Genomic DNA, 14,798 nt, shown 5'->3' on the forward strand with positions numbered 1-14,798 from the left:
TATAAAAAAACCAAAAAGGCCAAGCAAAAAAAAGCCAATAGCTAGCACTTATTTAATTTATTTCGTTAACGTAAAGCAATACGTTTGCAAAAAAAAAGGCTTTTTTATAACGTAATTACCGTACGGCTTTGGCATGCGGCCAATAACCTTTTATATAGCCATACCGGCAACGGGCCGCTTTAAAAAACGCCGTTAAATAATTTTAAAAAAAATAACGCGCGTATTTAAAAACCATTGCCGGGGCTTACAAAACCACTTTACTAACCAATTTCGAAATTAAATGCTTTACCCCCCCAATCGATTTGTACTTAAACGAAAAAGTATTAAAAGCAAAAAAAAAATGGGAAAAATTTGGAATAAAAAACGTAATCCAAACCGGCACCAATAAAATGCAACAATATTTTTAATAACTAAAACATTGTAAAAAAATAAAGGTACCATACTTATTTAATTTAGCAAGCAAAAACCGGTAAGCGCAAAAATAAAACCCGTTGGAACCTTTTAAATTTAAGCCCGGCTTTGCCCCGGCAACCATTTAAAAAGCAACCAAAATAAAAGCCAATGCCAAAGCACAAAAATTAACGAATCGAAAGCAAAAAAAAAAAATGGTTTAAAATCGAATAAAACGTTAAATGCAAAAAAATCCGCGCTATAGCAACGAAAGCAAACCCATTCCGGCCCGCAACCCCCGTAAACAAATTTAATTTTAACGGTTTAATGCCAAAAGCATACCAAAAATTTACCAAAGCTTAAAGCGCAATAGCCATTTAATTAAAAACGGAAAAATTAGGATTAAAAGCGTTCCTTTAAAATAAAAACGTTTTTAACGTGCATACGCCCCGTTGCCCGTATAAAACCGGGCAACGGAAAACAACATTCCATTTGCTTGCTAAATGCCCTTTTTATGCCAGGTAAAAAACAAGTTCGGGCTAAAAAAATACAAGCTATTGCAAAGCATATTTCGAACGATAATAGCAAAAAACAAGCATTATTACCGGAATCGATACGAATTAAAACGGCCCCCTTTTGCCCCCCTTTTTTATTAGCAATACGTTTAGCAATTAAAATAAGCAAATTTAACAATTTTAAAATGGTAAAAAGGAACGACCGATTAAAAACGCAAACATTAAAAAAACGAGCCGTTCCAAATAAATAACCCAACGCCAAATTAACAACCAAATACAATTATTTTAACCATTAACCCAGTATAAAAAAGTTACGATTATACGCTTAACCATACCCAATAGCATCCAATAACAAGCTTGGAAACGAATTGTTGCTTTACATATTCCAACGCGTACGAATTCTTTCCCGCGCCATTTCCAATACCCGGTTAAAAAACGCCAAATTATTTTTATTATTACCTTACTTTATAACCGCTATATTTAATTATTTATATAAATTAAAAAATGCAAAAGCAACGAAAACAATATTATTACCAAAAAAGGACCGGCATTTATTAATTGCTAAGCTTGCGCAAAAGCAAATTTTTTAACTTTTAAATCGTTAACAATTTCCGCAGCATCGTTAGTACGCGATAAGGCGTTAAAAGCTTTTAAAGCGTAAAAGGCAAAGGTTTAAAGCATTAATATTATATTGCCGGAAAGGAACCGTACAAATTCCGAACCAATAATACCGGCATTTATAAAAACCCCGGCGTTAAAAAAAAAAAGCATTTAAAAACGGCTAAAAGCAAAACTAGCACCGGTAAGCACCCCGAATTTGTTAAGCCCGTTTTTATTAGCACGCCGGAATGTATAAACTTTAGCAATTAATGCGTTGTAAGCCGTTTAATACCGTACCATACCGTTAACAAACCGATAAAATATAAAAAGCCAATAAAATTAAAGCAATTTACCAAATATTTGCAGCAATTATTTAACCCGAAATTGCGCATATTTTTAGCTTTAAAAAGCAATTAATAATATTTAGCAAAAAGCACGGCCGCAGCACGAACTTTTTTAATAACAACGGGGTAAAGCTAAAAAAAAATACGTTAATAACCCGGCCAAATAACGGAAAAAAAAAAAAAAACGATTTACCGTATTATACCAAATATTTTAATTAGCATAAAAACGATAAAACAATGCGTTCGTATTTAAAAAAACCAGCAAATTAATAAATAAAAAAATTACCCGGAATTATAAAAAAAACGAACCAATTTTAAAATAACAAATTGTAATTTTATTAAATCGTTTTTTTTCGTTTTGCTTTTTACCCGGATTATTAAGCAAATAACCAATGCAATTTACGCAAATATTACGCGCAAAATTAAATAATTAGCCGGAACGCAAACGGGAAAAAAACGAAAAAAGCATTTACGTTATTTAATAATAAAGTAAAATGCTTTTAAGGATTTTCGTTAAAGCGTTTATCGTTTTACGGGTTATAAATTTATATTATTAAACGAAAAAATTAAATTAAAACAAAAAAACGAAAACAATTTGGCGGCAAAAAAACAAAAAAAAAACGAATTATATAATTAACGTTAACCCGCGCGTTGCCGCCGTTATTATTGCTAGCGCTAAAAAAACCGTTATTATTATTAAGCATTTTTACCGGAAAAGTACAAAAAGCGGGCCGGGCAAAAAAAGCGTTAAAAGCAACGGGATTGGAAAAAGGAAAAGCAATAACTACCGCCCAATTACCATTACAAACGCCGTTACCGCCGCGGCTAACGCGTTTGGCAAAATTGGCTTTGGCCGTGCTTTTTTTTTAGGGAAAGCCGCTAATTAGCATTGCAACCAATTAAAATTAAAAATAAAATTGGGAATGGCCGGAAACGAAAAAAAAAAGGTGCAACTAAGCGCCGGAAATAAAAAGCGCGTTAAAAAAAATTGGAGCGATAAAAATTAACCGGAAGCAATGCAATAAAAAAGTAACGGTTAAAAAAAAGGAAGCATTGCACCAAAAAAAAAAAAGTTAAAAAGGAAAAAGTAAAAAAGGAAAAAAAGGGAAAAAGAAAAAAGGAAAGGAAAAAAAAAAAAAAGCAAATAAAATAAAAAAAAGGCACCAACGAAAAAGCAACCTTTCCAAACCTGCCCGAAGCCATTACGCCAACAAAAAAAAGCACGATTACTTTCCAAATATAATTATTTACCCTTAATAAAGCTACAAGCACCCGAATGGCAAATACAAAAAGCACCGTTACTTTAACAAAAGCAACCAAGCACTAAATTAACAAAAATACGCACGAAAACGTTAACAAAAATAATTACCGATACTTAATTATATAAAAGGAAATAACAATAAAAAACGAATTATACCATACCAAATACAAACCGCACCCGAAAGCATAACGCGGGGCCGGAAAACGCAAAGCGTTAACCTTACGCAACAATTACCCGGCTAGCTAAGCTTTTGCCCATTAACGGTAATCGCCGGAACCACCCCAAAACAATAGCGCTTTTTTAAAACCACATTTTTTATACGTTTTCCTTATAATTTTTCCATATATTAACCTTTACCTTTACTTTACCATTATACCTTTTTGGCCGGGGGCACGAAAACGCTTTTTTGCCGGAGCATTTATTAACAATCGAACAAACCACAATAAACGGAGCCGGCGGTTTAATACCAACCCGGCACCGGTTTGTAAGCGCAAGGTTTTCCTTTTTAGGCCAAACCCAAAGGTTTCCCCCACGCAACATTTAACAATAGCATTAAGGTCTTTCTTATAAATTAAATAAAGTATAAATATATAAATATTACTATTTAACCGGTTTCGCTTTAAAATTTAAAAACGGGTAACGCTTGGCGGCCTTTTTTATATAATGGAAAATTTGTAAACCAAAGCTTTTAAAGCCGAAATAATATTGGAATAATTTAAAAGGACCCCGGGGGATACAAATATTCCAGCTTTTAAAAAGCCGGTTATTTGCTTTAAATACGGGCAATTGGGTTATATTGTTGCAATATGCAAAATACGAACGGATAACCCGGAAACCCCATTGGCTTAGCAATTATATAAAAAGCAAAGGGAAAAAAGCTCGAAATACGGTATTACGGGTGTAAAAAGCTAAGCTATATCCGGCCGGCGTGCTTTAAAAAAAGCAAAATATTGCTACCCAATTCGATACCGTTATTTAACCGTTTGGGCACCGAAATTTAAAAGTGCGCCCCGGCGGTTAAAACGCGTTAAAAAACCAAAGTATATTTACGGATTAACAGTTGCCGGGTAAAATTAAAAGCATTGGTTAATAATAAAAGCAACATTAATTTAATGCATAATTGTTTGTTAATGGAAGCAAAAAAAATACCGGTATTAAATGGGGGCCATTTAACGTAATTTGATACCAAAAAGCGCATGCTTACATAAAAAAGGAAAAAGTGCAAAATTTAAATAACGGATAATTAGGAAATAACCCGAAAATTAATAATATTTTACGTAATAATGCTTTGGGCCGGGTATAACATTACGTTAAACATGCTTTGGTTTTAGCAAAAAAATATTAAAATCCGGTTTGGAAATATAAAATGGAAATTTTTGGTAATTATTAAAAAAATTAAAATAATTTTGTTGGAAATAGCTAAAAATTTGGTTTAATTGGAACAAGCAATAACCGTACTAACGGTTGCACGTTTAAAAATTTCGAAAAACCCCGGGAAAAAGCTAAAAGCTTTTCCGGAATGGGTTAAAAAAATGGTTGCAAAATATGCGCAGCTTTATAAATTAAACCTTTTGTTAAAACATACAAATTAAAACCACGCGATTAAGTTGGAAAAAAAACGATACCGTTTTACGGAAGCATTTATTTTTTATCCAAAAAGGAATTAAAAACTTTCCGGGGGTATTTTAACAAAGCTATAGCAAAGGGTTGGATTTGGCATTTAACCAATCCCGCCGGCGTTAAAATTTTATTTGTTTTAAAAAAGGATAAAAAATTTTATTTTTGTATTAATTACCGAAATTTTAATAAAGTTACTAAAAAAAACCGGCTAGCATTTCCGTTAATTTATAAAATATTTAACCGGGTATTTAAAAATTAGTACTTTACCAAATTAGATTTAAAAAATGCTTATTACCGGATTCGAATCCGGAAAAAAAACGAATAAAAAACCGCTTTTTGTTGTAAATACGAACATTACGAATATTTAATAATGCTTTTCGGCTTAGCCAACGTTTTAACAACGTTTTAAAGCTTTATTAATATAGCGTTTGGAAAATTAATTAATAGCAATTGCATTATATATTTAAACGATATCCTTATTTTTTCGAAAATATAAAAAAAGCACCGCAAAGCAATAAAAACGGTGCTAAAACGATTTAAACGGTTTAAGCTTTACGTTAACCCGGTTAAATGCAAATTTAAAACGGATAGTATCGATTTTTTGGGGTTTAGGATAACCAAATTCGGGATCGAAATTTTGTTGGATAAGGTTATTGCAATTTTAAAGTGGAAAATACCAAAAAGCGTTAAAAATATCCAAATATTTTTAAGCTTTACGGGGTATTATTGGAAATTTGTAAAAGGTTACGCAAAAATTATTGTGCTTTTAACAAATTTTTTTAGCAAAAATACCGTATTTTATTTAAAAAATGTTGCGAAAAAAGCTTTTTGCAAATTAAAGTTGCTATTTACGAAAGCTTTGGTATTGGTGCATTTTAACCTTTCGAAATTGCTGTGCGTGCGGATTAACGCTTTGGCTTTTGCAATAAAAGCGGTGCTATTGCAATTACAAAACGGCCGGTAACATTTGGTAACTTACATATCGAAAAAGTTGCAATAAGGAAAGTTGCGTTATGCAATTTTTAATTTAAAATTATTGGCAATCGTAAAAGCTTTTAAAAAGTAACGGCATTATTTGGCTTACTTACAAAAAATTGTTAAAATAATTACCAACCATTTAAACCATATTTACATAATAACGAAAAAAAGGTAATAAAACGCTAAACGAAATAATTCGAAAATTTAACGAAATACGATTTTACAATTAAATAAAAGCCGGAATACCGAAACTTTGCAAATAAATTGTTAAAACGCCCCCAAAATATGCTTGCAAATAGCAAAGCCGATATGGCAAAAAAGGAATTCCGAGGCAATTTGCTAGCTAAATTTAAAATAATAGCCCAAATTAAAACAACCATTATTAACGAAAATATTAAAATAACATTGCAGCGCATTTTTAAAATATAAGCAAAAAACGATTTCGTTTAAAGCGGTATTTAAAAAAACAAGCCCAACGTTTAAAAAATTAATAACGGTTTGTTTAAACATAAAAAAAAAGTTTAGGTTCCAAATTTAGCGCCGTTGCAACGGGCAATGCTTTAAAAATAATACAATAACTTAATAAAGGGTTACAAAAGCATGGCCAAAATTTTAAAAAAATTTAAACGGTAAATTTAAATGGTTAGGTATAGCTAAAAACGTACGCAAATACGTGCAAACGTGTTAAATATGCTAGCAAACGAAGCCGAAAATATAAATACTTTACGGATTGCTAGCATTTTTGCCCGTGCCAAACCGCCCGGGACAAAAGCTATTAATGGATTTTATCGAAAAAATTTTAACGTTAATAAATAAAGCCGGTAAAAAGCGCAATGCAATATTGGTAATGGTTAACCAATTTATTAAATATAACTTTTTTATTTTAACGTTTACGAAATTAATTAATAAAAAATTAAAAAACTTTTTATTTGCATACGTTTAGGGGTTATTAAAAACGCCCAAAAGGATTGTGTTAAATTGGAACAAATTATTTACAAACGGGTTTTAAATAACCTTTGCCGGATATTTAAAAGTTGCAAAAAAGCTATTAATAGCATATCATTTTTAAATTAACGGGCAAACGGAACGAACGAACCAAATAGTAAAGCATTACTTTCGGTGCTTTTGCTGCAAAAAGCAAAACGATTGGGCGTTGTTATTGCATTTAGCAGCGTAAATGCACAATACGAGCGTGCATTTAAGGTTGCAAAAAAACCCCGGCGTTTTTGCTAATAAGGTTTTACCCGCAAAAGCTTTATAACTTTTAAATAATTAAAAAAAAGCTTTAACAACGGTTAAAGTTAAAGCGGGGGCTTTGGAAATAATTAAAAAGCAAACCAAAAAATTGTTAAAAAAAGCGAATAATACGTATAAAAAGTACTATAATAAAAGCAAAACCCCGGTGCTTTTTGGGGTAAGCAATTGGGTATTATTAAATACGGCAAACATTAAAATAAAAAAACCGTTAAAAAAGCTATTGGATAAATGGTTAAAACCTTTTTAAATTTTAAAAATGGTTGGATTGGCCAAGCTAACGTTCCGGTTAAAACTTTTTATAAGCTGCCGAATATACAACGTATTTCCGGCAAATTTATTACAAACGTTTAAAAAAAACCCCGCGAAAAGCTAAAAAATAAAAAACCAAAAATTAAAACGAAAAAAAAAATCGCTTTAAAATAAAGGCTTTGCTAAAATATAAAGGGCTTTTGCGGAAACGAAAATACTTTGTTAAATAAATAAGTTATAACGAATTGGAAAATTTGTAAATTTTTAAAAAAGATATTACGAAAAAAATTGTTTAAGCGTATAAAGCAAATTTATTAAAAGCAAATTTACAAAATAAAAAAATACCGGACTTTAGCGGGTAAATACCCGGAAAAAACGGGGGTATTACAGGAAAGGAATAACAAAAGCCAAAAAAATGGCTTAAAAAAATGTTTTAAACGTGCCAAACCGGTTAGCTACTGGGGAAAAACGTAAAAAAACCCGTAAGCGGTTTATAATAACCGTAAAATATCGTACCTTATAAACAAAAAGTTAAATAAAAACGGTATAATATAAAAAACGCTTTAAATTAATAATGCAATACATTTAAATCCCGAAAAATATGCAAAGTGTAACACATTTTGGAAAGTTCGTAAAGGGCATGCTTAACGCAATACGCTAAAGCAATTATTGCATTTTAAACGTACGTTGTAGTAAAAAATACCATTGCTTATTTAAAAAAAAATGGAAAAATTTCCAAATAATACGGCAAACGGGCTTAAGCGTTTGGATAGCGGCAAATGCATATTGGCGGTATTCAAACCTATTGGGGAACGAAAAAAAAGCATTTTAAAATTATTTATTAAAGCATTAAAGCTTAATTAGTAATTAAAAATATTGGAATTTTGCAATATTGCAAAAGCAATATAACAAAAGGAAATTGTAATTTTAATTGTAACAAATTAACGAAAAAAATTTAAAATTAATTACTTGTTACGACCAACAACCACCTTTGCCCAGGAAGGAAGGGTGGCACGGCACGGAAACCCCGTAAGGGGTAAAGGGTTACGTAACCACCTGGAATTAATGGATTAAAAAAGCAGGAAAGGTAAGCCACCGATCCAAAAGGCTTAAAAAAGCTTACAAAGTCGGCTTCGTAAGCCAATTAATCCACGTCCCCAAAAAAGTAAGCATTAAGGTATAAAAAGGAAAGGGTTTTTTATTGTCCTAAGTAATTTTTAACTAAGGCTTCGGCATTAATCAAACTTTAGTTAGCTTTTAAATAACCCTTAAAGCAAGCATTTAAACCGCACCCAGGTTATTTTGTAAATCCCCTTTAATTTATTAAAATACGTGCTATTGTTCGATACTTTTTTGGTACTTTACCTTAAAAGCAAAAGTTTAATTGCAACATTTTAATTAATTTTATTTAGCACCCGAACCGGTACTAAATAGTAGCAATAGCAACCAAAAGCGGCGAATCCTTTACAAAAAGGAATAACAAATATTTTAGCTACGCAAGCAAAACTTACAATATAATAAAAGTAACGGAAGCTAAAGCCGCGTTTATAGCTATAACCGCAAACCTTACCCAATTTAAGCAACAAGCTAGCGTTTTACAAACGGCGGTTCGAACTTACAAATTCCTTACCCCTAACCGGTACAACGGTAAAAAAGGCACTTTTAAAGCTTTTTTAACCAAATATTAAAAGTATTTCGCTTTTTACCAAATTTAATTTATAATTAAAAAACAAAAGGTTATTTACGCAACCATTTACTTTAAAAATAAAGTAAAGGAATGGTTCGAACCCGTATGGGCAAACTTTTTTAAAAATTACAATAAAAGCAAAAAAAAACCAAAATTATTTTCGCTAGCTTTACCCGGTTCGAAAAAAAGGTTATTAACGTGTTTGGCCAGGTTAACGAATAGCAAATTGCCGAAAAAAAATATTTTAATTTTAACAAAAAAGCGCAACGTTAAGGTACGTTTCCAATTTCCAACGCTTTATTAACAAGCTTAACTAAACTAACCAAACCAAAATGGCCCATTTGTACAATAAGTTCCGAAATAACGTAAAAAACGAAATTTTAAAAATTAACCAACCCGAATTTTTCGTTAAATACGTTGCTATCGTGGTTAAAACCAGCAATAAGCTATATAAGCGCCGTTTGGAAAAAAAAAGCCAAAAAACCAAATTTATAATATAAAGCAACCAACCGCAACAACGGTTCGACAGCAACAAATTTATAGCTTATAGTTATTACTTTAACCTTATAAATTTTAACGCCGGCGTTATGCATTAAAAGCAAAAGAAACGCAAATTCCAAACCTTTAAAAATAACAAATATTTTTAATGTAAATAATTTAAGCACGTTAAAAAAAATTGCTTTTAAAAAAAGGAACAAAAAAAAGTATTTTAAAACGACAAATTTAAAATAGCAGCGGTAACCAGGAAAAAAACAATAAATTTAAAAAATAACGGCTATTTTGGCCCGGCGTTTTTTTAAATTGCATGCATTAACAACCATTGCGTTATTTACTATTTTAATAAAAATGCAACAAAATGGTTTTTTTGCAAACGATTGGCTATAATTAAACGAAAAAACCTTATAGCAATTTGCAACAATAATTCAGCCAATTCCAATAACGAAAGCAATTAAACTTAAATTAACAAAAACTTTTGGAAAAACCCCAAATTACGAAACGAAATACTTTGGGAGCAGCTTTTGCGCGCTGCGGAACAAAAAGGAATTTCGGGTACTTCGGTTAAAAAAAAACCTTAAAAACGAAGCAACCCAATAAAAGCTTAACCCAAAATTTTGGGCCAAACCTAGTTTAATCCTTAATTTTAAACCAAAAAGCAGCAAAAAAAAAATGAGCTAACTATAAAAAATGTTGTAAAAAAATTTTAAAACCCGGATTTCGCTATTTTTAAACCAATTAAAGCTTAAATAACAAGCAAAAGTTTTTACGAACGAATAACGTTCGAAAGCAGCAAATTTAAAAAAGAAAACAACGGAAAAAGTTTAAGCAACTTCCGCCGGTACGCTAAAAACGCCCGCGTTTCGCAAAAATACATACGGGCGGCGTACTAAAAACGGTACCAACGAAAGTACAAATTAAAACGCAACCAAAGCATTAATTTGCAGGATTTTTAAATACAAACCGAACGTTAGCTAAAAAAAACGAGCTAAATCGCAACCAATCCAACGGTTTAGCATATGCATGCGCAGCAATGTTAAATTAAATTAGCTACAAAACGTTCCGTTAAAGCGGGCTTGCAATGCAAAAGCAAAAAAAAGGTTTGCACCCGGCACGCCCAAAAACCGTAATTAAATAATTTTAAAAAGGCGAAAAAGCTTAAAGCAAAGTTAAAGTTTAACGGCGCTTTGGAAACGTTAATTTACTAAACGAAAACGGCACTTTTTACGAAATTACATTAGCTAAAAACAACTTTAAGCGCTTTATTAATTAGCTTAATAGCAACCACCCAATTACGTACCAAAAGTACATCCGGTTGCAAATATATAACCAAAAATGGGCTAAAAGGTTGCGAAATAGCATTAAAAAAAAACCATAATAGCTTTATGCTTAATTACCAAAAGCATTTGTAATTATTTTAAAAAAAATGTTTTTTTACAAATTGCGCAATATACTTGGTTTAAAAACTTCGAAATAATTTTTTCCTTTGTTAATAAACCAATAAGCTTATTACCAAACCAAAGCTAACGTAATAGCTACCCAAATGGTTTATTACCAAAAAGTACGGAAAATTAGTAATGTTTTAATCCAATTTTTAATAGCTTATGCTTTGCGTTGCTAAAATTTTAAAATAGCAAAAATGCAAAAAATTGGAATGCTAAATCTACATTATACAAAAAGCCAAAGCATAGCAAATAAAATACAAATTTCCATATATATTAATACGGTATAACAAAAACGTAAAAAGCTTGTATAAATTTCCTAGCAACCCCAATAATTTAAATTACGTAAAAGTACGCAAAAAATAAAAAACAAGCCTATTTAAGCTTTAAACGAAGCATTTCGAAACAAAAAATTAAAAAATCCATTTGTACTAAAGCTACAAAAAAATAATTATTTACAATAAAAACTTTAGCAATAACGATTAGCCCAAACGAACAACATTTTTATATACGGGTGCAATAAAGCTTTTATTGCTTAAAAACCTTAATTAATTGCAATGCTTAAAGCAATTACGTATCGTTACAAGCAATATTACGATACGGTATTCCTGTAGGCAAAAAAAACAAGCTATACTTTTTTACGATAATAAAAAAAAGCCAATTAAATATAATAACAAATGGATCCATATTAAAACCAATTATTTTAATTTTCGATACCAAAACAAACCTTTTTAAATAATGCTAAACGCGTTGGAAATACGGAACGAAAATGTGGTTTTTAAAATTCCGTAATTACGAAAGCATAATTTAAAAATTAATTAAAAAAATAACAACCTTTAATAAAAGCTTTTACTAGCAATTAAAAAAGCTTAATAATTACGGGCCGCAAGCAATGTAAAAATAAAACCGAAAAAAGGTATTTTAATAAGGATAAAGCAAAGCAGCAACCTTTAAATTTTATTACAAAAAACCATAACAACGCTTTACAATGGATTTAAACAAAAGCTATAACAATTAATTAACGTACTTCCGAAATACCATAAATATTAAAGGTTATTCCAAAAAAACTTAAAAACGGTATTTCCAAAATACGGGCCGTTTAATTACGAAATTAAATTAAAGCCGAATGCGCAATTTAAATACCAAAAATTGTATTAACTTAACCCTAAACAACAAAAAAAGTTAAAAAAGCAATTACAAAAAAATTTAAAAAAGGGGGTAATTAAACCTTTAACATTTCCAATAAAACACAAAACCTTATTTATGCCCAAAAAAAACGGAAAAAAACGAATTGTTACAGTTAAGCCTCTGCTCTTAAGGTAAGGCACCGGAAGAGTATCGAATAGTAGCACGTAATTTAACAAATTGAAGGGATTTATAAGGTAATTTGGGTGCGGTTTAAATGCTTGCTCCAAGGGTTATTTGGAAGCTAATTAAAGTTTAACTAATGCCGAAGCCCCAATTAAAAATTACTTAGGACAATAAAAAACCCTTCCTTTTTATACCTTATTAATTACCCTTTTGGGGTTGTGGATTAGTTGGTTTACAAGGTCGATTCCGTAAGCCTTTTTAATCCTTTTTCGGATTAGTGGTTTACCTTTCCTGCTTTTTTAATCCATTAACCCAAGGTGGTTACGTAACCTTTTACCCTTTATAAAGGGTTTCGTGCCGTACTACCCCTTCCTTTTAAGTAAAGGTAGTTATTGGTTATAACATTAAGTCCTTCTTTTAATGGCCAAACCCTTTTGGCTACGTATTATTATTTTTTTACCTTTTTGTTAATTGTAAATACTTTTTTTTTATTATTTAACCGTTCCCTTTTTTTAACAAAATGTTCGGGCAAATTTAAAAACGTCCGGTTCGGAAAATTATCCAGCGGTACGCTTTGTTATTTGCCGTTTTTAACTTTTCGATTTTAATGCCTTTTTGTTTTGCTTGTAAAGCCGTTGGTTTTTTTTTATTAAATATTTTCGAAAGATTTTTTTCGTTATACCGAATGCGTTCGTTTAAAGCGTGCTTGGTGCAACGTTTTGGGGGTTTTTTTTAATTAATTACGCAAAATTGCTAAATAACATTCCAAGCTAAACGCTAAGCTTACTATTGCTAAGCGATTTTGCCGTTAAACTGAAAAATTAATGCGTGTTAAAAGCAATTGGGTTTAGCGCTTGCGCATTTAAAAAAACCTGTAATTTAAAAAAATAATGCGTATTATTTGCCGCGGCATTAATAGCGTAAAGGAATTAAAGCGCGTTAAATTGGAAAAAGCTAAGCAAGCCGTTGCTTTAGCGGTGGCTGGTTTTGCTTTTTAGCCTTAACCTAACTTTTTTCCTTTGTTTTTTGGCTGGGCAGCGTTAAGGGTTAATTTTAACTTTAACCCGCTGGCCTTTTTTTAGTTTAATAAGTTGTAATTTTTTTAACAACTTTTTTTGGTCGTATAGCGCAATGGTAGCGCATTTGTTTTTGTAACGGGAAAATTTGGGTTTAACTCCCGGTGCAACCTTTATCGGAGTTTTCGTCTTATGCATGTAAAGGGAAGGCTCCGGCATCCTTTTTTGCTTAAGCTTGCCAGCTTATCCCTTGGATATGCTGTGGTGTCCTTTTTCCTTTGCTTACCAAATTCTTCCGAATTTGGGGCGTTTCGCAAGCTTTAGGGCTATTGCTAACTTTTTTTTAAGCGATACCTTTGCAAAGCTTTTTGGCAATTTCCAAAATTTGTTGCACTTTTTTATATGTTATGTTCGTTTTTTTAGCCTTTTTACTTAACAAAATATTGTTTTTTTGCGGTAATGCGTTTTTTCGTTAAGGACGGCTTCGATTTTTTATTTTTGGTTAGGGTTAATTTCCATTAATTCGGTGCTTTTAAAGCCCGAAAGCGCTAATTTTAGCAAAAAAACGTAAAAAACCGGGTGGATGCGCATGGTTGGTAATAGTTAAAATTCGTAATTAATTGGAAAAATAATACGAATAACCCGAAAAGGTTCCCATTTCTTTTTGTTTAACTTATCGTTTGGCCTTTTTATTTTAATATTAGCGCGCAAAAGGTAAGCGTTATCCCTTTCTTTAAAAGTTAATTTTTCGATTTTTTTTTATTAGTTTGCTTTGTTATTCGGTAACGCAAGGTTTCCAATTTATTTTGGAAGTTTTGGTATAATTTGGTAAGTTCCGTTATTTAAATTTCCGTTGTTAAAGCTTTAAATCCGGCTTTGGGCTCGTTGTACGCCGTAAAGATGTACTTATAATTAGCGTAAAACGGCGTTTTTTTTATGCTTTTATGCATAAAGCTATTGTAAACGAATTGGGCAATTAGTAATAATTAAACCCAGTTATCCTATTTGTAAGTAATATAATGGCGCAAATATTGCTTTATCGTTTTATTGGTTCGTTTCGTTTATTTGTCCGTTTGGGGGTGGTATGCTATTAATAAAGCGTATTTTGCTTCGAAAAGCGCCGTAAGCGTTTTTTAAAATTTGCTTGTAAATAGCTTGTTTCGGTTCGTAATTAGTTTTTGCGGCATTCCGTAATTTGTTATTACGTGCCGAAAAAAAGCGTAAGTTAAAATAAACGCGTTGTTACTTTTTTTGTATAGTAAATATAAAGCATATTTTGTAAGCTTGTTTATTATTACCAATATATTGTTATATTGTATTCCCGTTAAAGGCTTTTTAAATTTAAGGAATTTAACGACAAAATTTATAATAATTGTTGTAGGTAGAAGGGATAGGCACGGTGTAAGGCTATTCCGGTTAATATGCTTTAAGGAAGAAAGGATTTGAAGTGCAGGGTCCCGTAAAGGCCTCTGCCCTTTATATACACGTAACTCCCTATCCTCCTTGCTTATTAAGCTTCCCTCTTAACGCCTGGAAGCGTTATACGCTTCCAGGCAAGGGGACCGCTTTTCCAATGCCTTAAACATTTAATATTTATGCTTAAAGCTTTTTATAACAATATATACTATTACTT

The 14,798-nt window shown here is 31.3% G+C and overlaps 1 protein-coding gene and 1 pseudogene across 2 annotated transcripts; one reads left to right on the forward strand and one right to left on the reverse strand.

The window, feature by feature from the left end:
* Positions 1-8,640: 8,640 nt before the first annotated feature.
* GGTG_05052 (hypothetical protein) lies at positions 8,641-9,242 on the reverse strand (the record flags this gene model as incomplete). The annotated part of the gene is made up of 5 exons (XM_009222851.1): positions 8,641-8,676; positions 8,726-8,779; positions 8,834-8,882; positions 8,972-9,015; positions 9,225-9,242. 5 exons carry the CDS (start codon positions 9,240-9,242, stop codon positions 8,641-8,643), a joined length of 201 nt encoding a protein of 66 aa, XP_009221115.1.
* Positions 9,243-13,266: 4,024 nt separating this feature from the next.
* On the forward strand, positions 13,267-13,338 carry GGTG_20094 (annotated as a pseudogene). Its single transcript has one exon. The product of its transcript is annotated as a tRNA-OTHER (tRNA).
* Positions 13,339-14,798: the final 1,460 nt, after the last annotated feature.

Source organism: Gaeumannomyces tritici (genome assembly GCF_000145635.1).
Source record: "Gaeumannomyces tritici R3-111a-1 unplaced genomic scaffold supercont2.2, whole genome shotgun sequence".
Taxonomy (NCBI): domain Eukaryota; kingdom Fungi; phylum Ascomycota; class Sordariomycetes; order Magnaporthales; family Magnaporthaceae; genus Gaeumannomyces; species Gaeumannomyces tritici.